The sequence below is a fragment of the Brachyhypopomus gauderio genome, chromosome 19 (genome assembly GCF_052324685.1).
Source record: "Brachyhypopomus gauderio isolate BG-103 chromosome 19, BGAUD_0.2, whole genome shotgun sequence".
Lineage (NCBI taxonomy): Eukaryota > Metazoa > Chordata > Actinopteri > Gymnotiformes > Hypopomidae > Brachyhypopomus > Brachyhypopomus gauderio.
Genome location: NC_135229.1, coordinates 584,139 through 610,000, shown reverse-complemented (window position 1 = coordinate 610,000; position 25,862 = coordinate 584,139). Strand labels below are relative to the sequence as shown.

The 25,862-nt window shown below is 45.3% G+C and overlaps 1 protein-coding gene across 1 annotated transcript; it reads right to left on the bottom strand.

Annotated features, from left to right (window-relative positions):
- Positions 1-8,663: 8,663 nt before the first annotated feature.
- Positions 8,664-23,882, bottom strand: lig1 (ligase I, DNA, ATP-dependent). The gene is made up of 27 exons (XM_076981553.1): positions 23,725-23,882; positions 23,000-23,098; positions 22,604-22,778; positions 22,379-22,505; positions 22,014-22,154; positions 21,390-21,665; positions 21,196-21,283; positions 20,899-20,994; positions 20,627-20,683; positions 20,315-20,373; positions 19,390-19,503; positions 19,020-19,186; positions 18,675-18,751; positions 18,338-18,429; positions 17,954-18,053; positions 17,770-17,855; positions 17,530-17,645; positions 16,780-16,875; positions 15,946-16,056; positions 14,850-14,921; positions 14,464-14,608; positions 13,489-13,571; positions 13,099-13,251; positions 12,856-12,909; positions 12,465-12,608; positions 11,496-11,588; positions 8,664-8,931 (listed from the first exon to the last, which is right to left on the bottom strand). Exons 1-27 carry the CDS (start codon positions 23,739-23,741, stop codon positions 8,857-8,859), a joined length of 2,913 nt encoding a protein of 970 aa, XP_076837668.1. The 5' UTR covers positions 23,742-23,882; the 3' UTR covers positions 8,664-8,856.
- Between the last annotated feature and the right edge of the window lie 1,980 nt (positions 23,883-25,862).

The window sequence follows — 25,862 nt, the reverse complement described above, 5'->3', positions numbered from 1 at the left end:
ACAGTGAGAGACAGCGAGACAGAGAGGGAAATAGACAAAGAGAGAGAGGGAGAAAGAGAGTGAGACAGAGAGAGAGAGGGAGAGAGAGAGACAGAGAGAGGGAGAGACAGAGAGAGAGGGAGAGGAGAGAGAGGGTGAGAGAGAGAGGGTGAGAGAGAGGGAGAGAGAGAAAGAGAGGGTGAGAGAGAGAGAGAGAGAGGGAGAGAGAGAGAGACTCTCCTACGCCTATATTTGCTCTCCACACAGAGTCCTGTGTTCCTTGTGCTTCATGGTGATCCCACTCTATGTGTTCTAGTGTAGTGGACAACACAAAGACAAGGGACAGAGAATGTCTATAAATAGAGGGTTGAGCTAGGGACTCAGAGACATTGAGACGCTAGCCAGAAGAAGAAAGAGACAGTGAGAGAGAGAGAGAGAGAGAGAGAGAGAGAGAGACAGAAAGAGAGAGAGAGAGACAGAAAATATAACTGAGGAAGGAACCTTGTTCATTGTTGCAATCATCATTCTGCCATTTAGGGTTAGAGTACAATCATCATCATTTATTTATTTATTAGGGTTAGGGTACAATCATCATTTATTTATTTTATTTATTAGGGTTAGGGTACAGTCATCATTATTTATTTATTTAAGGTTAGGGTACAATCATCATTTATTTAAGTAGGGTTAGGGGGCAATCATCATTTATTTATTAGGGTTAGGGTACAATCATTATTTATTTAAATTAGGGTTAGGGTACAATCATCATTTATTTAGTAGGGTTAGGGTGCAATCATCATCATTTAGTTATTAGGTTTAGGGTAAAATCATTATTTATTTAATAGGGTTAGGGTACAATCATCATTATTTATTTATTTATTTATCAAGGTTAGGGTACAATCATCATCATTTATACATTTGTAATGGATTATAACATTTGACCTTTTCACCCAGGTTAAACTCTCAGACCCTTTATTCTTAATCTATAGTCCTCTGTTCGTAATCTCAGACGTTCAGACTAACGCCAGCCTCACAACAAATAAGAAGACAAACAAGTGATGATGTAATAAACATAAAATAGTTTCAGGATCAAAACAGCATGAAGATTGAAGAACACAAATCCAGAAAAACACACTGTACCTACAGACCACACACACACACACAGACACACACACACCATACACACACACCCACACACACACACACCATACAGACACACACTGCATACCAGAGGTGGGTAGGAACGCGTTACATTTATTCCGTTACATTTACTCAAGTAGCTTTTTGGACAAAAATTTACTTGTAAGAGTAGTTTTAATATGAAAGACTTTTACTTGAGTAAATATGTGCTGAGAAAAACACGACTTTTACTCCGTTACTACTGTGCCCGCTACCGTTACTTTAGTTTTGCAAATAATTCGTATTTTCAGTGAGGAGACTGACCAACGTTTCGCCACCTGAGTACGAGTGACCAATCAAATTAAGCCGGTCAGTCACGTGATCACATACGCAAACTTTCTCCACCGGTAGCAAGAAAGTGACAGAAGAACCTCCCGAGCATCCCTGACCTCACATACAGCCAATGTTCACATTACAAACGTGTAAAAGGACAATTATATAATGCGCTGTCAGTTGTGTCTGCCAAACGTGTGGACATTTCAGCCTACAAGAACTCGACATCAAATTTGAGGAAACACGTTGCGATAAATTTGCTGTATGTATAATTTTGTGTTATATCTCTTAATTATATATGTTATATCTCTGAGGTATACCTTTGTATGATGTAATTAATAAATGTAATGCAGTGCAATACTAAAAACCAGTTCACACTCTGAGTGTACACACTAGCAATATATGATGATTAAGTTTGCTACAAATTGATTCAGTTGGCGTCAAGTTGTAGCTACACGTATTGGCTGACAGTCTCATCAGTTAGTGCCTTTGTGTAACACATTAAAGTTACACAGGCCTAATAATTAGGAACAAACAAGAAATTTATTATTTTTGTTATCATTAAAAGTCATTGTTTCCCATAATTCAATTTCCCATCATGTAATTTACTGACACGAGACAGTACTCATGCATTTACTCACTACTTGAGTAGCTTTTAATCAAAGTACTTTTTAACTTTTACTCAAGTAAATTTTTGGGATGCATACTTTTACTTTTACTTGAGTAACATTTGGTTCAAGTAACTGTACTTTTACTTGAGTAAAATTGTTGAATACTCTACCCACCTCTGCCGCATACACACACACATGGCCGGAGTGGGCCACTTTTTCAGCCCGGGAGTTTCATGCGCAAATCCGGCCCAAAATTATATTTCCATCCCAATCGGCCCAAACTAGAGATTGACATGAACCGGCCCATCGGGAATCCTCCCGAATCTCCCGATTAGTCACTCCGGCTCTGCACACACACCATACACACACACACACCATACACACACAATACATACACACACCGCACACACACACACACACACCGTACATACACACCATACACACACCGTACATACACACCATACACACACCCACACACACACCGTACACACACACCATACACACACACACCGTACCTACACATTGTACCTACACACCGTACACACACACACACTGTACATACACACAGTACCCATCTTTCACTCACCTGCAGCTTATTCTGAGTAGACTAGACTAGTAGATTTGATAGTATTTCATGAACTAGACTAAAAGATTTGATAGTGTTTTATGAAGTAGACTAGACTAGTAGATTTGATAATATTTCATTAACTACACTAGACTAGTACTTGATAGTATTTTATGAACTAGACTAGACTAGTAGATTTGATAGTGTTTTATGAAGTAGACTAGACTAGTAAACGATCATATTTTATGAACTAGACTAGACTAGTAGACTTGATAATATTTCATGAACTTGACTAGACTATTAGATTTGATAGTGTTTTATGCCCCCATGTGACTGGCCCCTGCTTGTAAAATGCATTTAACAAGGAAATATTCATGTCTCTGGTCAGAGACAGGGCGATGCATCCTTCTGTATAACAGTCACTCAGCCAGCAAGGCCATAGAACCACAAACCTGCAGGACAAAATCACAGAGATACAACTGAGTGATCACACACACACACACACACACACACACACACACACATACACACATACACACACACACACACACACACAGATATTTGTCATGAGTTTTCAAGAAAGCTCTGTGCATTTTGAGCAATCACGGCTGACCAATCGGGAAGCAGCCATAAACACAAAGTTTCTTCCCTTATGTGTGTGTATGCACACACGCAAACAAACACAGACAGAGAGACAGACAGACAGACACACACACACACACACACTCACACACACACTCAGGTACATGAGGTAGAAAAGTAATTTTAAAAACATGCTATCAAAATACATGCACATGTGCTCCCAGACTCATAACTCATAACTCATAACTCCTTCCCATGAGTCCTGTTAGAGTGACATCACCACTCCCCAAAAGACCGAGGTCACTGAACAGTGCCACAGTGTGTGTGTGTGTGTGTGTGTGTGTGTGTGTGTGTGTGTGTGTGAGAGAGAGAGAGAGAGAGAGAGAGAGAGAGAGAGAGAGAGAGAGAGAATGTGTGTACACAGCACACACGCCCAACGACATCACTGACATTCAGCAGGATCTCTCGAGAACAAAGGAAGGACTTGTGTCTCTCTCTCTCCTCATCCCTCTCTCCCTCCCCTCATCCCTCTATCCCTCACATGGGCAGGATGGCACGGGGGGCACAGAACAAGGGATGAAAGGATGGGGGAGGCAGGGAGAGAGATGGAGGGATGAGGAGAAAAGGCGAAAGAGGAGAAAAGGTATTGTTCTCGTCTGAAAGACTAGTTATTGTGTTCTGTAAGCGCTGTAGGAGTTGGAGCACCAGGAGTGTGGGGTGGGGGGGACAAGAGAGAGAGGGAGGGAGGGAGAGAGAGAGAGAGGGAGGGAGGGAGAGAGAGAGAGAGGGAGGGAGGGAGAGAGAGAGAGTAAAAGCAAAAGTGAGAAAGAGAGAAGGAGGTAGCTACAAAGACAATTCAGAGAAACTATGGGCGTAATGATTTCTTTTCTGTAGCATTCCTCCCCCACTGTGTCCACGTTAGCGGAGAGGTGTAGTAACCGTCACTCCAGTACTCAGAGCAACGTTTTGTGGAAATATTTCAGTCCGTTATTCTCCGGTAGACACCCACGTCGGCCTTGGACTGGTCTGTCACCACATTCTGCTAGAAGAAATATATTCTTTCAGCTGCTGATACACACACACATTCACACACACACACACACTCACACAAAGATCCTAATTGAAATGCGCAGCACACAAACAGAAACTTCGACCGACTGCCTTTGGAGAAAGCTATGCAGAATCACACAGCCAACCATCCACATAGGTAATATAACCTCACGCAGTCTGCAATAAGCACACAGGAACACGCAGCACACGTGAGATCCTCCAGCATGACCATGACACACATGCGCTCACACAAAACTACATCTACAGACGATTCACTGGGTTGTTTACAGCAAAACAGAATCACAGAGTCGTCAGGGACAGATTTGCTGATCCTTGAGCACAGGCAGTTAAAGATGAAGAGGAGACACCCTAAGAAGGCGTTTGTCAGCTTGACTTCGTACAGAAAATATAACACAAACGTAACCTTTAAAATTGTTAATATCACACAAAATGGTGCTAAAAAACACCAATAAGTGACATTTCTGTGGGAGGAAACGGCGTGTTGACCAGAGACCAGTGGACAACAGCCAGACTGAAGCTACAGGACCCAAACCCTAACCCTAACCCAAACCTCCTAAATCCTGATGGCTTTTCAGAACTGTTACCATCAACTCTAATCTCAAAACAGTCCCTAAATGAACTCTAATGCCTACAGAACACAGCAGCCAGAGTCCTACCAAGGACTAGAACATTCCACCATGTTTGTCCTGTTCATTCAGCTCTGCACTGAACAACCAGCAACATAAACAGGCTGTTTAAAATTCTCTTGTTGACGTATAAAGTGCTAAATGGTCTGGCCTCAGTCCCTGAGTGAACTCATTACACACTAGAACCCACCTCCCCCTCTCCTAGTCCCTACAATCAACCCGATCACAGCCAGGGGGGTTCAGTCTTCTCCTGTAAAGCCCCTCAGCTGTGAAACAACCTTCCAGAGGCTCAGACACACTCCCAATTTTTATTTCCAGGTTACAGACTCCCTTATTTATTGAAGCTTTCGCTGAGTCCGGGGCCTGTGGTTGGAATGTTCTGGCAATCTGAGATGCTGATGCTGTCATCCTGACACTTGATGTTGATGGAGACCCCCCAGAGATCTTCAGAGATCTTCAGAGACTGTTGGGGACCCTCAGGACTGTAGCCTCTGTAGCTCCTCTTAGCTCTGTTGCTACACATAAACCAGCTGTAGCTGAATGCTGCTGTATGTGGGCTGTTCATGTTTGATCATCTTTTACAGATCTAACATACATACGAAGTGATGGCACCATCCCAGTGGAGAAGTGGAGACTCCCACACCTACACTGAGCAGCTTGGACTAAAAGCATAATAAAGCATGTCCTGGTGCCAAGCTGGGCTGTCCCGTAGAGGACGGGTTCCCTCTGGAGTCCTGGGCCTCTCAAGGTTTCTTCTGCCTTGTCACTGTAGTCTTTGGCTTGATTATCAGAGATCTGGATCCATACTGGGCAAGTGGAGAGGACACTGAAGTATGCTGAACTTCATTGTCATGGAAACAGCTGCAGATGGCGTCTGGTTTGTGACAGGGTGTGTTTGAAGTGAAGTGCCATTAGAATACTGTACAGTGTGTCCATTACGCACATCTCCGATGTTCAGCCCACTCTCGACCGGTCTTTTATTTCCTAAAACGCGGTCAGGGAGTCTATAATGTTATTCACATTTTACCCTTTTAAAATACGCCAGAGACTCTAAAGTTGTCATCTTGTTTCACTAGGCTATAATATGATATGCTGGCAAAATATTCTTAGTCATCCATTACCACAGAGGTCAGAGAACATAAACGGAATACAAAAGTTTTTTTTTTACCGTCATAAATGAATTAAGGACTTTAAAAAAGCTTCACACATAATATTACTCAACTCTCTGATTACAGAAGCAGTTTTGAGCTTTCAAAGAGCTGGAGTTGTGATTAACCTGCAGGGAGCAGAACTCAATTTTAATTTGTACCCACACCACCAAGAAGCACCAGTCGAACAGGTGACCATACATCTAAAACTCCCATTAACCACTCTCTCCACACCTGGACGCTACCTGGAGGTCTTTGGCTGTATAACCAGGAGTGCATCTACACTTCCTCCAGCAAGGGGAGTTAACAAATACCAGAGATGGTTTTGGCATAGAGTCCAGGTCATGCGGAGAAGAGCCCGTAATCCCTTCTGTGAAGTATGTAGTCTGAGATGAGGCTACACCACTTCCCTTCCAGAGCCCTGTGGGAATCTTGGCAGGATTAAATACCAAGAGATATCAGAAAATATAGCTGCCTCACAAATCAGATTATGTGTGGATTGTCCAATTAGGACAGTCAATCCAAGGACACCTGACAACCCGTACAACCCCTGCAGCACGTATTCCAGTCCACGAACAGGTTCACGCACTGAAAAATCATTTATAGTACTGTGGTTTTTTTTTCCATCCATTACTGAACACAAACATTTTTACGCAATTTGAAAAGTTCCGTTTACTCGGCAGCAAATTCTCTTTACAGTATTTCGTACGAACCAGAAAGTGGCAAACAGTGGAGTCTCTGATTGACAGATGTCAATCACACCAGGCGACGCCCAGATAGCTACGGTAGCTAAAGAATCACACGTAGAATTACAGGCACTGCACAGTATTGGACCTCCTTTACTCCTTTTTAATGTTATATTAGCAGAAAGTATGTGATTACCTTAAACTTCTACCTCACTCCAACATTTGCTGTATACCTGCTCCCTAACCTGCTTTTAGAAATTACACTTTTATTTGGTTTGATCTCACAGGTCAAAGGTAATTAAGACATTAAATTTTTTTTTACTTATTGTGTAACTGACAACATTTTCGGCCAGTAGGAGTAACGCTTCACCCCGCCCACATTACAGATTATGGAGAACTGTGGAGGTCAAACACTGAACTGAACTCAAACAATCCTTTAGAAATAAAACATTTTAAAAATAAACATCCCATATCTGTAGTGAGACCTCAGTCTCAAGTTGCAAATTAAATCATAGGCCAACATGAACAGCTGGTTCAACTAATAACGCACTCAAGACGTGACTTCGTCAGCTCAAATGACCGAACGTTACTCTCTGCTTCCCCCTACAGGTGTAGTTACACCAGTTATATCTGAAAGTGTGACCAAGATTCATTTGAATAAATTAGTTTATTTTAATCCCCACCCCCTTTACGAATGTAAGCCTTTTTGGTGGGCGAGCATTACTTATTTTGGAGAAAGTTTAATAGGAAAGTAACATCATTGACTGCTCCAACATCACTCAGAAGGGCTTAGTCGATATCAAACTCATTCAGCTAGTCAATTAGCCTCAATTAGGTAATTATTTTACATGCTATTATTCTTATCAAGTCAAATAAATTCAAATTAGCCCAGTTTAATTAAATTTTCAAAGCCATTCACACAAACTCCCTACATTGTGAAAAGTCTCTTACATATGAAAATGTGGTAGTCTGCTTTTCAAACCAGACTTTAAAAATCCCCCAAATAGTGGCTGGGACAGAGAGAGGAGAGAGAACCTCCCTTAGGGAGAGGGAGAGGGAGAGAGAGAGGGAGAGAGAGAAAGAGAACTTTTTTCAGGAAAGGAGATGTGGAAAGAGAGAGAACAAAAGGAAGAGAAACAGTAGGAGAAAAGGAAGGAAAATGTAATTTTACATCCTCAGACACGCACAATGCAGCTCTGCTTTTCCATCAGACGGTCACACACTCACAAAGTAAAACTACAGTAAATGGTGTGAACACAGATGCAAGTTTGTCATACAGAAATATCTTCTCACTGTATTTAAACTACATTAGCAGATTCCTATTCCACATCTCATCTACTGTTCAGTAGACATCCCACACTGCCTCAGGCAGGGGAGCCCACATAGGTGAGCACAAGCGGCTCTGCACACACACTTCAACATAGTCGTCTACTACACACACACACACATTTCAACACACTCATCTACTACACACTCACATACACACCCCTTCAACACACTCGGCTACTACACACAGACACCCCTTCAACATTCAGCTACTACACACACCCCTTCAACATTCAGCTACTACACTCCCAGAGTACATCCCTTCTGCCAAACAAGCACTCACAAAAGAACCCAAAATGCTCCAATTACCACCCCATCCTCACAGCTCAACTCAAAATACTCTCATTACCACACCCCATCCTCACAGCTCAACTCAAAATACTCTCATTACCACACCCCATCCTCACAGCTCAACTCAAAGCCCCTCCAATGTACCCCTCACACAAACATCCCACCAAAAAAATACAAACACCCAAATATAAGCCAACCAGACTCAGAGGTCAACAGAGGTCAGCAGCTCAAAGCAGTGAAGCCATGTCCTTGTTATGCCTGTATTTCAACATTTCATGGTCCACACTGGTCCTCACAAGGACAGTAAGACAAGAAATCACACTGAAGCATCAAAAGCTTGTTTATTTTATTTTCATTTTAAAGCCTATTTACATTTTCTCAACTGAACTTTCATTTAAAATTCTTGTACAAATGTAAACATTCACACTTACAATTTGTACCCACAGAATGGCCACCGATCAAACAGCAGTTAAGTATGCCTGCTGAGTCAGGTGATGGCAAATGAACCAATCAGAGTTCAGATCAATAGTAATCCTCCAAACCAGACGGCTCTCCCTGATTCTGAATCTGCTGCTGCTTTCTGTAGAGATCAGCAATCTGAGAGAGAGAGAGAGAGAGGGAGAGAGAGGTGGTGTTGAGTAGTATTGGACTAAGTCATTCCTAATAGCATCACTGTGTGTGTTTCAAATGTTCCATCATATGCTGCTCATTCGCAATATCATAATATATTATAAACCCGACAATCTGTGACATTCTGATTCATTCAATGAATGTTTCAACGTTTCATTAATTTCTACAGATGGCCCACGTGTAAAACTGTAAATGACGTGTCATGCATACTGCTGAAATGCCACCGTTACAGTGAGGAGAATCCTTCATGGACTCAAAACTAGAGGTGTTATTAACCCTACCCTTACCCTAACCCTTACCTAACCTACCCTAACCTTTACCTAACCTAACCCTTACCTAACCTAACCCTAACCCTTACCTAACCTGACCCTAACCCTTACCTAACGTGACCCTAACCTTTACCTAACCTGACCCTAACCTGATTGACCTAGGGATAAGTCGATTTCATTAGTCCAGCCCACAGTGTCTCTTAATACCTGGACATTTATAACCACTCAGGTGAAGAATAACACCACTTTACTTGAGAGTACTTCACATACAAAGGAGGTGATGAGCTACAGTGTTGACTCTCTTACCTGTGCTAGTGCGCGTGTTCGGGTGTTGACTCTCTTACCTGTGCTAGTGCGCGTGTTCGGGTGTTGACTCTCTTACCTGTGCTAGTGCGCGTGTTCGGGTGTTGACTACCATACCTGTGCTAGTGCGCGTGTTCGGGTGTTGACTCCCATACCTGTGCTAGTGCGCGTGTTCGGGTGTTGACTCCCATACCTGTGCTAGTGCGCGTGTTCGGGTGTTGACTCTCTTACCTGTGCTAGTGCGCGTGTTCGGGTGTTGACTCTCTTACCTGTGCTAGTGCGCGTGTTCAGGTGTTGACTCTTACCTGTGCTAGTGCGCGTGTTCAGGTGTTGACTCTTACCTGTGCTAGTGCGCGTGTTCAGGTGTTGACTACCATACCTGTGCTAGTGCGTGTGTTTAGGTGTTAACTACCTTACCTGTGCTAGTGCGTGTGTTCAGGTGTTGACTCTCTTACCTGTGCTAGTGCGTGTGTTCAGGTGTTGACTACCATACCTGTGCTAGTGCGTGTGTTCAGGTGTTGACTCTCTTACCTGTGCTAGTGCGCGTGTTCAGGTGTTGACTCTTACCTGTGCTAGTGCGCGTGTTCAGGTGTTGACTCTCTTACCTGTGCTAGTGCGTGTGTTCAGGTGTTGACTACCATACCTGTGCTAGTGCGTGTGTTTAGGTGTTAACTACCTTACCTGTGCTAGTGCGTGTGTTCAGGTGTTGACTCTCTTACCTGTGCTAGTGCGTGTGTTCAGGTGTTGACTACCATACCTGTGCTAGTGCGTGTGTTCAGGTGTTGACTCTTACCTGTGCTAGTGCGCGTGTTCAGGTGTTGACTCTTACCTGTGCTAGTGCGTGTGTTCAGGTGTTGACTACCATACCTGTGCTAGTGCGTGTGTTTAGGTGTTAACTACCTTACCTGTGCTAGTGCGTGTGTTCAGGTGTTGACTCTCTTACCTGTGCTAGTGCGTGTGTTCAGGTGTTGACTACCATACCTGTGCTAGTGCGTGTGTTCAGGTGTTGACTACCTTACCTGTGCTAGTGCGTGTGTTCAGGTGTTGACTACCATACCTGTGCTAGTGCGTGTGTTCAGGTGTTGACTACCATACCTGTGCTAGTGCGTGTGTTCAGGTGTTGACTACCATACCTGTGCTAGTGCGTGTGTTCAGGTGTTGACTACCATACCTGTGCTAGTGCGTGTGTTCAGGTGTTGACTACCACACCTGTGCTAGTGCGTGTGTTCAGGTGTTGACTACCATACCTGTGCTAGTGCGTGTGTTCAGGTGTTGACTACCACACCTGTGCTAGTGCGTGTGTTCAGGTGTTGACTACCATACCTGTGCTAGTGCGTGTGTTCAGGTGTTAACTACCATACCTGTGCTAGTGCGTGTGTTCAGGTGTTGACTCTCTTACCTGTGCTAGTGCGTGTGTTCAGGTGTTGACTACCATACCTGTGCTAGTGCGTGTGTTCAGGTGTTGACTACCATACCTGTGCTAGTGCGTGTGTTCAGGTGTTGACTACCATACCTGTGCTAGTGCGTGTGTTCAGGTGTTGACTACCACACCTGTGCTAGTGCGTGTGTTCAGGTGTTGACTACCATACCTGTGCTAGTGCGTGTGTTCAGGTGTTAACTACCTTACCTGTGCTAGTGCGTGTGTTCAGGTGTTGACTACCATACCGGTGCTAGTGCGTGTGTTCAGGTGTTGACTACCATACCTGTGCTAGTGCGTGTGTTCAGGTGTTGACTACCATACCTGTGCTAGTGCGTGTGTTCAGGTGTTGACTACCATACCGGTGCTAGTGCGTGTGTTCAGGTGTTGACTACCATACCTGTGCTAGTGCGTGTGTTCAGGTGTTAACTACCTTACCTGTGCTAGTGCGTGTGTTCAGGTGTTGACTACCTTACCTGTGCTAGTGCGTGTGTTCAGGTGTTGACTACCTTACCTGTGCTAGTGCGTGTGTTGACTCTTACCTGTGCTCCTGTTGTAGCGTCCTCTGGCTTTTTGTCATCTCTGATGCGGAGGAATCGGGGGAAGCGAAGAGAAATCCCCTTCTCTGGGTCCACCTGGTGGACAAAGAGGGTAATTCCTGTCAGTTCATGTAATACAGTGTAATATTGTCACCAGTATGTAGGGCTCCAGGACAAGAACTCTAAACTACAGTGGCGTAAGGACACTACTGAAGGACACAGCAGGCTAACTGCAGTGGAAGTCCTTACGTCTCACGAGTTGTCTCCCGTTTGACAGGACCGAGATCGTCTGACCTAGTTAAGCTCATGTCACAAGCCGGGTTTCCATCCAAACCTTTCGAAAAAATAATGCGCAATTTCCAAGTTTCGGCAGAAAAAAATGCGAATTAAGTCTTGTTTCCATTCATTAAAGTTATGCGAATAAACTTTAGATCACGTGAGAGGACGCCAAACAATAGTGGTTTTACGTCCATCTGGCAGTTATGCATGTTGAGGTTTTGAAACATTTTTTTCTTTTTCTTTTCTATACATGGAGAAGTTAAATTAAATTTTTGCTCTCTCCAGAACAGTTTTTGTATGCATTTGTCATCTTTACATCACGATCATGTACAGAACCACATGACTTGAGGCATGAAACGTCAGTTTATGCGAAAAACCCTTTTCCATCCAGTTTTTCCGAATTTTGGAGATGCGATAGTCTAACTTTTCCACCTCCTCCTAGCGTAAAAATCTTTTTGCGATATTTGGGGCTTCTTTCGAATTTTGGTCTTTTTCCATCCAGCTTTTTTCATGCGCATTTTCAAAATGCGCAAAAACTCGGTGAATGGAAAACCCTCTACAGTAATCAGACCACTTACCAGAGACAAAGGACACACTCAACTGACCTAATACATACAAACAAATTGACAACCACAGAAAACACATCCATCACCGATTGGCATGACTACAGGGACAGGCTGCAGCTACACTGACCAATCCCATTGCTGCTTTGTAGATCGGGGACAGCGATAGGTCAGCGCATTTCACTTCCCACACTTGTACAGCGTCCAGCCAAACATCCGGCTCTCCTGATTGGTCCACTCTGTAATAGGGGCGGGGCTTAGGGAGGATGTGCTCCTTAGAAGCACAATTTGTGATTAATGCTGAACATCAAGTATTAAATAATACATTCGATTTTAAAATATTTTCATTTCAACAGTAGATAAAAATATTCTGTACATTACAGAAATATTTTGGCTATAATAAACAAAAAGTCTTGTTTTATGTTTAAAATGAATTGTAACGAACCCTTTATGTTAATCATAATCAATTGGTAATGATAGTTTTTTTTCTTTAGCATTGATATAATTAATAATAATTATACCTTTAAGAAATTGTAATGTTGTTCCAGGTCTTCATCTTTAAAGCCAGTTCCTATCTACAAACACAAACAGGACCACAGTGTTGCTCAACGGCTTCTTCGCTTCTTATCCAGCTGCACCATAAGAATTATTAAAGCCTTCATTTGGGTCACATGGCATTCCCATCACACTTCCAGGCCACACCCCCACTGACACCCAGGCCACACCCCCATGAACATCCAGCTCCAGGCCACACCCCCTCCTACCTTACAGACAGACTGGAACTCCTCGTTGTCCTCATCGTAGCAGGCCAATAGGAACCCTCCATAGCTCCCCGCCCTCTTCCCCTTACCCAGGTAGGCGCCCACCACACACAGGTCCAGGGTGTCCCCTACGCCCTCCAGATAGTCCTTCTTCAACTGGGACCACGCAGAACGAGGAGAGGAAGAGGGGAGGAGGAGGAGGAGAGGAAGAGGGGAGGAAAAGGAGGAGGAAGAGAGGCTTCAGGAAGTGCACAGAGGTTTCACCGCACATCCAAGATAATGTCAAGAAGCCTCAGTGTGTGTGTGTGTGTATATGTATGTGTGTGTGTGTGTGTGTGTGTGTGTGAGAGAGACAGAGGGCAGTGTGTGTGTGTGTGACAGACGTTGAGTTACCTTAAGCCAGTTGTGAGAGCGTTTAGCAATTTCGTAGGTGGCGTCTTTCTCTAGGGTCTTCACCATTAAACCTTCACACGAGTCTGCCAGCAAGATAAAAATCACTCCTCACGCCACAAATCACTCCTCACGCCACACAGTACAAATCACTCCTCACGCCACACAGTACGATGGTCAGTCAGTCACAAGGCTCAAAAACACAGGTCAACGCTGCTGTCTAGGAGAGCACGTCTGGTAAAAGTCCAGCTTAAATGTCAGACAGCGCAACATTCACGCTAAGTTCACACTGGCTGTGTTCCTCCTGCACAGGTGACTTGTGTAACCTGATCTGGGTGAAGCACTGAACTGTCTGAGACACTTCACAACATTTCCAGCAGATAAATCTTTATCACTTAGAAAATTAAAATGCTTTGATTGAGTCACCTTCAGAGACACAACATTATTTGTAATGCTAGTCAGCTGCATAAAACTCCCTTGCTAACGATGCTAACTAGCTAACACAGGTAGTGAGTCGTAAACTCATGGGAGCTCATTACACAGAAATATCGGACAGAGAAAACACTCGACTATTCTCACAGCAGCAAATCGTTATGAGCTGGATTCTCAGGGTTTATAGGTTAATCATTTTCACAGTGGGCAACACCACCTATCAGGGTGAAATGCTAACGCCATCACACCCTAAACACGCCTCAGTGGCCACAGGAATATGTAGAGGACTTAAGTAACATGATTAGACGATAAGTCTCTCTGAAAACAAACAAAAATGTATTTAATGGCGTGTCATCTTTATTCGTCAGGCAGGATAAATCAGTTCTGTGCTGGAGAGAGCAGTGTTGTAACCTGCACATCTCCAGAAGTGAAGTAAAACCATAGACCACAACCCTCGCCATCACACACACACACACACACACACACACACACACACACACACACACACACACACACACACACACACACACACACACACACACACACCTCGTATAGACTGCTCGAGGAACTCCGCAATGACTTCAGTGTTGTCGGACTCGAGTGAGCGGGCGAAGACAAACTCTCCTTCTGTCTCCACAAAACTCTCCCTCAGCAGAGCCCGACGCCGGACCAGGGGCTCACGCACTAGAGACTGTGCAGACACATCACACACACACACATCACACACACACACACGTCAGAGAGTGCTGGACGTGACAGGAAACAGAGAGACACGGATATCACAAATATGCATTCACAAGGACCACAGGGAGGGGGCGGAGTCTGAGCCGGGCGTGACAGAGAAGGGCGGAGTCTGAGCCGGGCGTGGTGAAGCAGGCTCAGCAGCAGAGAGACAGTGATATGAAAACAGCGAAGCGTCTTGAAGTGTTTACCTCTCCGTTCAAGTAGAGGAGGTCGAAGGCGTACACACACACCTGCACCTTCACCTCAGACGCACTCACATCCTACAACACACAGAGGGACAGAAGTGATTAGATTCCTCCCTGGTCCTCAGCTGGACGTCCCCTCTCCTGTCTCCGTCTCACTGGCCCTCATAACGTCTAAACCACCACCAACCCCTGATAAGGCCACAATTAGGCAAATGTTTAATGACCAGGCAGGATGGCTTTAATAAATGAATTAATAAATGAATAAATCAAACAGATAGACTCATAGTTAATTATAATTATTATCACTACTATTACAATTATTATTACTACTGTTATAATCACTAAGATTATAATTACTATTATCACCGAGTTTAGTAGTTTGCTCATTAGAATTCTCTCAAAAGGTAACAGGCTTCTAAATCACCACATTCATTTACATTTTTTTCCATTTGACCTCTTTGTGGTTTCCTGTGCTGGTGTTGAGTCACTCCAGCAGGTGCACAGCTGTTACAGAACACTAAGCAAACACTGGAGCACTAACCAAACACCAACCAAACACTGGAGCACTATCCAAACACTGGAGCACTAACCAAACACTGGAGCACTAACCAAACACTAACCAAACCCTGGAGCACTAACCAAACACTGGAGCACTAACCAAACACCGGAGCACTAACCAAACACCAACCAAACACTGGAGCACTAACCAAACACTGGAGCACTAAGCAAACACTGGAGCACTAACCAAACACCAACCAAACACTGGAGCACTAACCAAACACTGGAGCACTAACCAAACACTGGAGCACTAACCAAACACCAACCAAACACTGGAGCACTAACCAAACACCAACCAAACACTGGAGCACTAACCAAACCCTGGAGCACTAACCAAACACTAACCAAACCCTGGAGCACTAACCAAACACTGGAGCACTAAACAAACACTGGAGCACTAACCAAACACCAACCAAACACTGGAGCACTAAACAAACATGGCCATGCAGAGTTAGCATTGCATGTTTGATGAATGTCATAGCAGGGGTCAGGGGTGAAGGGTCAAGGTGAGGACCCAGTTCCTGTTCCAGTGACCCCTCACCTTCCGCTTGCGTGTGGTCAGAACCTGGAACGGCTGGATCTGCTTCTTCTCCTTATCCCACGCCACCGCCTCGGTGTCCAACACACAACTACGCACAGACTCACTCTTCACCTGAGAGAGAGAGAGAGAGAGAGAGAGAGAGAGAGAGAGAGAGAGAGAGAGAGAGAGAGAGAGAGAGAGAGACAGACAGAGAGACAGAGAGAGAGAGAGAGAGAGGGTTATCCCACGCCACCGCCTCGGTGTCCAACACACAACTACACACAGACTCACTCTTCACCTGAGAGAGAGAGAGGGAGAGACAGACAGACAGACAGACAGACAGACAGAGAGAGAGAGAGAGAGAGAGAGAGAGAGAGAGAGAGAGAGAGAGAGAGAGAGAGAGAGAGAGAGAGAGAGAGGGTTATCCCACGCCACCGCCTCGGTGTCCAACACACAACTACGCACAGACTCACTCTTCACCTGAGAGAGAGAGAGAGAGAGAGAGAGAGAGGGTTAAGAGTGAACTCAATACATAAAGGAGTGAGTTATGAGTGTGTGTAGACTTAGTGACAAGGAGAACACAAGGTCTGGGTGAGCTATTGCTGCTATATCCGTGTGTGTGTGTGTGTGTGTGTGTGTGTGTGTGTGTGTGTGTGTGTGTGCATGTGTGTGAGTGTGCACGAATGGAGCTGAAAAAAGCCAGAAGAGAGTGTGAACATGGAAGTGGAAGAGAGAAATAATGAGGAAGAATGAGGAAGAGAAAGTGTGGAAAGGGAAACGAGACCGTGTCAAGGTCTGGAGCGTCTAAGAGCTCACTGCTGACTCCAACTGTGTGTGTGTGTGTGTGTGTGTTACCTGAGGGATACGTGAGATGATGTCCGGGTATTTGCTGGTGTTATCCTCTTGATTTCTGCTGAATATACGAACCTCTCCATTCTCAAGAATATGAATCTGCCAATTCAGAACCAAAATCCAAACATTTCTAAGTAGAAAGATGAACAAACTGAACTTCCATTTCATTTCCTGGACCCACAGGTGTAGTTCAGCCTGTGGTTGGATAATCACACCACCTTTAATCCATTACTGACCAGTGTGTGACCACAGAACCACTGTTGATCAGATACGGTCATAATGGTGCCTGTTCTCAGCACAGCAGACACACTAACGTGGTGTTGGGCTGGTCTATCGAATGTATCGGGTTCAGTAGGAACTAGAGTCTTGTGCTCAGAGACAGACCACTGATGAAGAGCTGAGGATGACCATGCCCAGTGAGGGTGTGGGTGTGTGTGTGTGTGTGTGTGTGTGTGTGTGAGACCACTGCAATCACCACTTGAAAAAACAGGACTTTGTCTCCACCTAGTGACCGTCCTCAGAGGCACAGGCTGATCTAGCAGGACTGGTACTGGTCCACACACCTGTGCTGATCTAGCAGGACTGGTACTGGTCCACACACCTGTGCTGATCTAACAGGACTGGTACTGGTCCACAAACCTGTGCTGATCTAACAGGACTGGTACTGGTCCACACACCTGTGCTGATCTAACAGGACTGGTACTGGTCCACACACCTGCGCTGATCTAACAGGACTGGTACTGGTCCACACACCTGTGCTCTCTCTCCATCATACTTGTATTCACAAGTAAAGGCAGCTTCATCAAACCTCTTCATCACCTCCCCCACACCTTTAGTGGGATGGGCCAGCATAGGACGCAGGGGAACACCTGAACACACACAGACACACACACACACACACAACCCTCTGAAGGAAATTGCTACGCATGTTCAGTACGCGACGTGTATTCAGTACGTGGCGCGCGTTCAGTACGCGGCATGTGTGTTCAGTACCTGGAGTGAGGCGACAGTGATTGGGCAGTTCGTCTATGCCCACATTCAACAGTACAGGGATGATGACATCATAATTCGGCATTTCACTACACAGGACACAGAGAGAGCAGGTTTACACAGCACTGAGGGTGAGTGGGCGTGTCCGAGGGCGAGTGGGCGTGTCCGAGGGCGAGTGGGCGTGTACCAGTAAGTCTGTTTGAGGATAAGTGCTTTCTCTTCTAGCCATGCTCTCCTGCTCTCCGAACTCATCTTTTTACCAGCATCAACCACAGCCGGGGGAAACTCTGAACACACACACACACTACTGGTTGGGATAATAACATATGACTCAACTGTAACCCAAAAACCAGGAAGGGGTTTTACAGTTCAGGAACAGCATATAATCTTCCTGTCTGTGACCCTGACCCCAACCCTCTCTAGAGCCTGGACACACACACACACACACACACACACACACACACACACACACACACACACACACACACACACACACACACACACACACACACACACACACACACACACACACACACACACACACACACACACGAGTCATCTCAACAATCACCTGCACATGGTGGGCTGAGACATACAGCCTGACTCAAAGCTGATAGGACGCTTTGCTCAGCCAATCCAATCCTCAGTTTCCCTGCCAGCGACCTATCAGACAAGACACACAGCTAATGGCATCACTCAGCACTCACTCATCTAAATAAACACCGTTTGGCCTAATGGTATGCAAAGTGTATTTATACTGTCGAATCTTGTATTGCTTGTTAAATTACTCAATTATCATCACAATAAATATTAATTGCAGGTGTAATTTTAATTTTATTAGCATAAGCACATAAAAACAGACAAGTGGAGAATGTAAACAGATTGAGGTTAAAGACGCAGAGACTGACCGCACAATGTATCTGGCCTCCGAGAAACGACAAGCTACAAACAGGCCCTTAATGATATCAATCTTCTTATTCATGGCCTAGGGGGGGGGGGGGAGAGAGAGAGAGAGAGAGAGAGAGAGAGAGAGAGAGAGAGAGAGAGAGAGAGAGAGAGACCAGTATGAAGTGATGGTTTTTCAAGAGCAAGAGGGTTTTTTGAGCGTTCGTCCAGTAGGGGTGTGTGTGTGTGCCCCGTCCAGCAGGGGGCATGTGCGTGTGTGGTGGTGTGCGCGTGTGTGGTGGTGTGCGTGTGTGTGGTGGTGTGCGTGCGCGTAGTGTGTGCATGGCGCGTGTGGTGTATGTGCTCACAGAGTTGCCACTCATGTTGCCGATCTCCTTCAACTTGGCGAACACGCCCCTCGCCGTCAGATTCGCTGGAGCAAACATCATTCTTTGGTTGCTACGGGAACTCTCAGCCACCAATCCCAGGTCACCTTTTTCCTGAGCCTCCGCCTTGATTTTGTCCAGCTGTCGCCCTGCCAACCACAGCAGATACACCGAAGGTCAAACAGGCTGGACGTCATTTGCATACGTGTGCCAACTGGGTGTGGTCTGCATATAATTTGAGGCGTAATGACCAGTGAGTGTCGTCACGTGGAGGACGACAGTCCCACATTTGTGTAGTCGACTCGCGCTTCTTGAAGGTAAAGATGAACAGCGATGTGTTCGTTCCACTTACCGGTTGCCTGGGCAACGGCCTTCATCAGCACCGTCTCCCCGACACCCAGCTCCAGGCCCTGGTAGGCGGGGCCAAGCTGGTTTAGACACAGGTACACACAGCACAGTAGATCATCTACAAAATAAGAGCACAAACACAGTCACCTAAAACTAAACCGTCACAAGACCGTCAGACACACAGGACGGTAAAGTGTGTTTAACCAGCGAGGCCTCACACCAGTTTCTGATCCTGTTTGCAGCAGCACTACACTGCCACCTGGTGGTGACTACCACAAAATGCAGCTAAACGTTTTTAGCGCCAGCGGAGAGGCAGCGTGGTCCCAGCAGTAGCGCAGGGAGTCCTCACCAGCACCGCCTCACTCTCATTACACGCAAACACGGTCTTTAAATCACGCTGTTCACATAAACCATCACCCTGTGAGTCCTTCACTCTGTTTACACCACCAAGAGTCTCAAAGTGATGTTGTTTGTAGCTAATGCTGGCTCATTACCTCCAGGAGTCCACAGTCTTTTACATGTTCCTGGCCTCCTCTGGCCAAGTAAACAGACATGTCTCGTGAGAGAAAGCCCAAGATCAGAGAGGTGTGAACACACTCCACCTCTCCTCTCCTCCCTCCCCATCTCTCCACTCATCCCTCCACCTCTCCACTCATCCGAAAGAGGAACACAAAGCAGTATCATGGCGATATAGCCCCGCCCTCTCAATCACGTAGGATAAATGCCAGAAAAATAAACATCTCTGGAGCTTTTCAGACATTTTGTAATTTAGACTTTTAATGCTGCATATAGAGCCATTCATACATCTAAGGGCTGAATCTAAAAGATGAATGTCAACCCCTTCATTATCAATCAGTGAAATCACACTCACGAGAAACACAAAACAGGCTTAATGAAGTGATCCCCCACAAACACACACACACACACACCTGCAGACAGCAGGATCACAGAACGCAGAAGATTGGACAGGGTCTCGATATTCCTCAACCTGCAGATGGATCACAAACCAAAATAAATAAACATATTACAATAGTTAATTGTCAACACACACAAGAAAATATCACTTATATAGACACAACTCATTATACGCAACCACAACACACACATGCTCTTAAATACAGGTATACAGGTGTACACTAGCCCCTCACACACAATCACTTGGTAGATCAAGTATCTAATGACGAGGACTCGTCTGTTGGAGACCCTGCTGGCAGCCAGACTCAGTGGCCGAGTGAACCCACCTCCCAGAATCTTCCTCAATCTTCTCAAAGGTGCGTGCGACAGCCAGGTATGGAACTCTGACACAGAAGGTGGAGCACAGATTGAGAGACAGACAGGCAGGCAGACAGACAGGCAGGCAGACAGACAGATCAATAGAGTGGAACACAGCAATTGAGAGGCACTAAATGCATTAAGTAATTAAACACAAACAAAACAAGCAATACACAAATTAAGGTTTAAGAACATGTTTAAGAATGACTTGTAGGTTAACACTGTGTGGTTGTGGCTGTACCTCTGACCCCTCCCCCAGCAAGCATCATCAATGGGGTGGTAATGGGCTTTAGAAGGATCATATTGGCCCTGGTTTACAGGCCCCTCCCCCTTTTCACTGCCAAAATGCAAAAACACCCATTTCAAGGTTTCAGTTTATTTATTTCCTCATTGCTCGTTTAACATTGCTAGTTATTTCCATCTCCGTTCCCATTAAAGATGTGTGATACCATTATTCCTTCGATAACCATGACGGAGGGAACGAATTAGGGCGAGCGTGCCATGAACGGTTTTGCTCTACAGGCCAACAGGTACTCACCCCTTCCTCTCCTTCTCTCCATTGTTCACCTTCTCAGTGTCTCTCTTCTCTTCTGATTTTTCCAGCTTCATTGCTGCCTTTCTTGGAGCTACACAGGTAACATGGAGGAGGAGGAGATAACGAGCATGAGGAGGAGGAGATAACGAGGAGGAGGAAGATCAACAGGAGTTGAGGGATATAGGGAGAAAACTCACCAAAGAAGTTGCTGATGACTTTTTTCTTAGGTTCCTCCCTCTTCTCCTCCTCTGCATCCCTCTCTTCTTTTATCAGTCTCTCAGGAGAGCATTCTGCCTCCATGTCATCTGTCTCCTTGTTCTTTTCATTCGTGTTTCTATTCTCTTCCTGTTTAACGCAGTCATCACTCAGCTTTCCACTCTCTCCTTCCTCCACTCCCTCGTTCGACTTCGGTCCTTCTTCTCTACACACGGACTCTTCTTCCTCAACCTCCACCCCATCTCCACCGCTCTCTCCTTGCAGGATAGACGTTGTAAGAGAAGCGGAGTCAAACTCCAACCCAGTTCTTCAGCAACACCACAAGCTCTTTCTTCAGGAGGAACGGTGGTGACACAGGCTGAAGTGGACATTTCATTTTAAAGCAGTCTGTACACACGGCGTTCCACGCCTTCCCCATTCACTCCCTTTTAAACTTCAGGGAATATTGGACATCCTTACCCAGAGATGTCTGTAATTACCGCATGATCAGTAAGACGGCATGGACTCTATGAACTGCGCCGTCTGGAGCTCCAAACCTCCCGGGACAATGAAGGCACTGAACTCACCAGACTTTAATCAGAAGAGCAAAGACTGAGCGTCCTCACCTGTGTGGTCCGGAGCTGCCTCTGTTCTCGCCCTCTTCTTTGCCAGTCCTCCATCTCTCTCCACCCCTTCATCATCCTCCTCTTTCTCTTTCTCTCCCTCACTCTGGCTATCCAGCTTTCTCTTAGGAAATTGCTTCCGTGCTACAGAAAAACACACACACACACACACACACACACACACACACACACACACACATACAGAAAGGCATGAGTGCAGACACAAAAAACAATGCGTTTATGCACACGCGCACACACACACACACACACACACACACACACACACACACACACACACACACGATCCAACATCAGTACATCTGAACTAGATGTGAATCCACACACACATTAAAACGGTGACAACTAACCAGTCTTTCGTTTTGGGATGCCAGGCGGTGAGGTGGTTGTCGGGGTAACAGGAGTCACAGGGCTGCCTGAAGTTTCTGAAACAGCTGGAGTTGCCGGGGCGACAGGGGTTGCCGGGCCAATGGTGGCCTTTGAAACATAGGAGTACCATAAGCAATAAAAATGAAATCTGACATTTGGCATTTCACACCAGGTGAAATCGGACAGGTGAAATAAAACACACCTACCTTGCATTTGCTGGGCTCGTCCGTCTGTCCGTCTCTGCCCGGATGGTCTTCGTTTACCAGCGTCTGGTCCTCGTCGTCGCTGTCCAGGATGGGTCTGGAACGCTTGCTTGTGGTCCTGATGGGGGAGTCACACTCCTGTCCGCCGTTCTGCGTCTTCAGGGGACTTTTGATCGGCCTGGACAGAGTGGAACTTCGTGAGCGGTACCAGTACCAGTGCAGTAAAGGTCAGTTCTCCTAGTACACTGTAGACCATCTGACCTTCTCAAGTCCACAGTGATGGTGAACTAGTCCGCTTTATTTACTTTAAAATACGCTTTTACTTTTGAAGTTCGCGCCAAAATGCAAATCAGACCGACAGAAGGCGCGAGCGCAGCTAGCCCGTTAGCATCAACTCACCCAGACTGCAGGTCGGTCTTCGGTTTGGGCTGCAGGTCGGTCTTCGGTTTGGGCTGCAGGTCGGTCTTCTCCTTACATTTGGCCGGCTGAAAGAATGATCTGTGACAGAAGGTCCGGGTTTTAACAGAGAAGGTAATGTTTATCCCCACTACGAGTCTCAGTGATTAGGGGGTCGGTCTGGCTGCACGGGAGCGTAGCTTAGCGGAGACGCCTGGATGAAGTTCTCCTCACGGTTCCCCCCACAGATAAAGCAGCTAGCTAACATCCTGTTAACCCCCATACCTGACCAGCTGCCTCACACGGTAACAGTTCCTAACTAGACAGGTCATTTAAACCACTACTGGTACTCAGGGGAGAATATAACCCAACCAGCTGACTAGTCATTACAACTAGTCCTGGTGTTCCAGTTAAACCAACCAGTTAAAACCAGTTAAACCAACCAGTTAAAACCAACCAGTTAAAACCAGTTAAACCAACCAGTTAAAACCAACCAGTTAAACCAACCAGTTAAACCAACCAGTTAAACCAACCAGTTAAAACCAGTTAAAACCTGTTAAACCAGTTTAAACCAGTGGGCCACACAAACAACCACGTTAGCAGGCTAGCTGGGCTACACTAGACATCTCGCTACAGTTACTGCGCTGTTTTGGGCGCGCACACACACGGGTGTCCAGGGCGAGCGGGCCGGGTGGAGCCGGGGCCGGGCCGGGGCCGGGCGCACTTACGCGATGCTCCGCTGCATGGTGATCTGCTCAACTGGGTCTGAAGATCCAGATGTTTCTGCTGGAACCAGCAACAATGAGCGCGCGCTCAAACACGAACGATTCGGCGCCAAAATGACGTGCGAACGCGCCCACCCGAAGAAGAAGGGGCGCGGACAAGGTCGCCACCTGCTGGCGGAAACCGGTCACACAGGCACGTCTGGATACGTCGTTTAGTTGGACTTGGGTCTTAGTATGATGTATGGGGCTTTTTCAGTGTCACCAGAACCTGAACCTGGAACCATTATTACTTGAATATAAAAAATCATTTTTTTTGCATACATGAAATTCATTCAGGTATGCAAAAATTCAAGTAAAAATTCAGGTTCAGGTAGAAATTCAGGTTCAGGTAGAAATTCAGGTTCGGGCAGAAATTCAGGTTCGGGTCAAAATTGAGGTTCAGGTTGAAATTCCGGTCGGGAATGCATCCGGGATACTTAGGATGAGCAAACAAACTCAGAGCTAATCGAACTGCATCTGGCAAATCACAAAACATCAGAGGTCATTGGGATGCGCGTCTTCCTGCTAAGTCTCCTGTAAGGGTGCGTTTGGCATGTAAGTAGCATGTAAGCTGCACGAAGTGGCCTCTGTGCGACCCAGAAATGGCACCTTGTGGCAGCTGCCACATAATCGTGGCACTTCGTGTGGCCAGTGCTGCGTGACTGTGGCCTCCATTGTCCAGAAACGCCACCTGCTTCTGCTGACAGACATCTAAAGAGTCTTGGGTGACTCTGCGTATCGGCCACTCGCTTAAATCATCCCGACGAGCCCCGAATCGCCATTTATTGAAAAGAAGATGGTTCATAACTTTTGTTTGAAAATAATGTTGAGTGAAAGATACTAGCCGACATCCAGCTAGACGGCTCTAAATTACTAGTTCAGAATACTGTTTGGCGATAACGTCGAATTCAGATTATAGGAGGGTATGTGAATGTACAACAAAATGGCGGTAGTACTGCACTACCTCCTATCTCTGGTCGAGATACTTGCACACTTGTATAGTCTTTGTATTGTTTGTGAATGTCATAAGTTATTGTAAAATTGTTTGTGCGTGTCCATTATTGTGATTTGTTATTGTGTAACTGCTACTGGCTGCTAAATTTCCTTCGAGATCAATAAAGTATCTACCTACCTACCGACCTACATCTTGTGTGTTAACAGATGCAAATACTGCATGTTAAAACCTACAGGTGTGTTGTGGTTTTGTTTTCCTTGCAGTTGATTTCCTTTACAGTTAATCTGTAAAAACACAACAGTTTATCCAACAGGACTGCAGTGTTTCATTTAGCATAAACCCCAGTACAGGACATCAGATGACTAAATGAACTAACCAACTCCACATTAACCCTGCACACACTCTTCCCCTAACAGTATCCTCTTCTGATATTTAATGTGATCCAGAAATCCTCATAATTAACATTTTCAACTATTTCTGGTTGATGTTTTTTGTTGAAATGTTTTCAACAAAGAGTTGTGCGATATCCAAGTAGTCTTAATAAATGACATTTAAAATTAATTCTTTCGATTTCTTAGAAACACAATTTTGTGCTGCAGACTGTCCACATACCAGCCCACATTTCTAGACCAGGTAGCATTAATCACATTCCTGTCATTCTTTCACTTTCTATTCCTTAAAACTGAAAATCTATAGTCTGTATGAAATATATATTTAACTGTTTATCTTTTACGGAATCTCCAGATTAAAGTCTGGACAATTCTTGTGTTTTAACCCACTACCTCTTGTAGCTATAGTGTAAGTGTTGTGTAATTCTTAAATGGTCACATATCAAATAATGGAACACAGGAAAGCTGTAATATATGAACTATCATCATCAGACATCAGATAACATCAGAGCTGTGTGGTGGAAGGTTAGTACTGTAGTACTGTACTCATACCTGTACTCATACCTGTTTTGTATTTAAAAATACGGGACGTTTCCCGTATATGACGTCATCACCTAATTTGCATAATCAGTTATTTGCATATAGCTGCAATTGAGGCTGTAGGAGAAATGAAAACATCTTTGGAGTGGCAAAAAGTGAAGAAAAAACACCCCAAATATGTTCTGAACTACAAATGAATTAAAAAATTTACATTTTCT

What these genes read in the sequence shown, in the direction of transcription:
- lig1 (XM_076981553.1), bottom strand. An exon ending in TCCTCTACTTGAACGGAGAG is followed by an intron (nt 14,609 to 14,849) that starts GTAAACACTTCA and finishes GTGTCTGCACAG; the next exon opens with TCTCTAGTGCGTGAGCCCCT. An exon ending in AACATTACAATTTCTTAAAG is followed by an intron (nt 12,609 to 12,855) that starts GTATAATTATTA and finishes TGTGCTTCTAAG; the next exon opens with GAGCACATCCTCCCTAAGCC.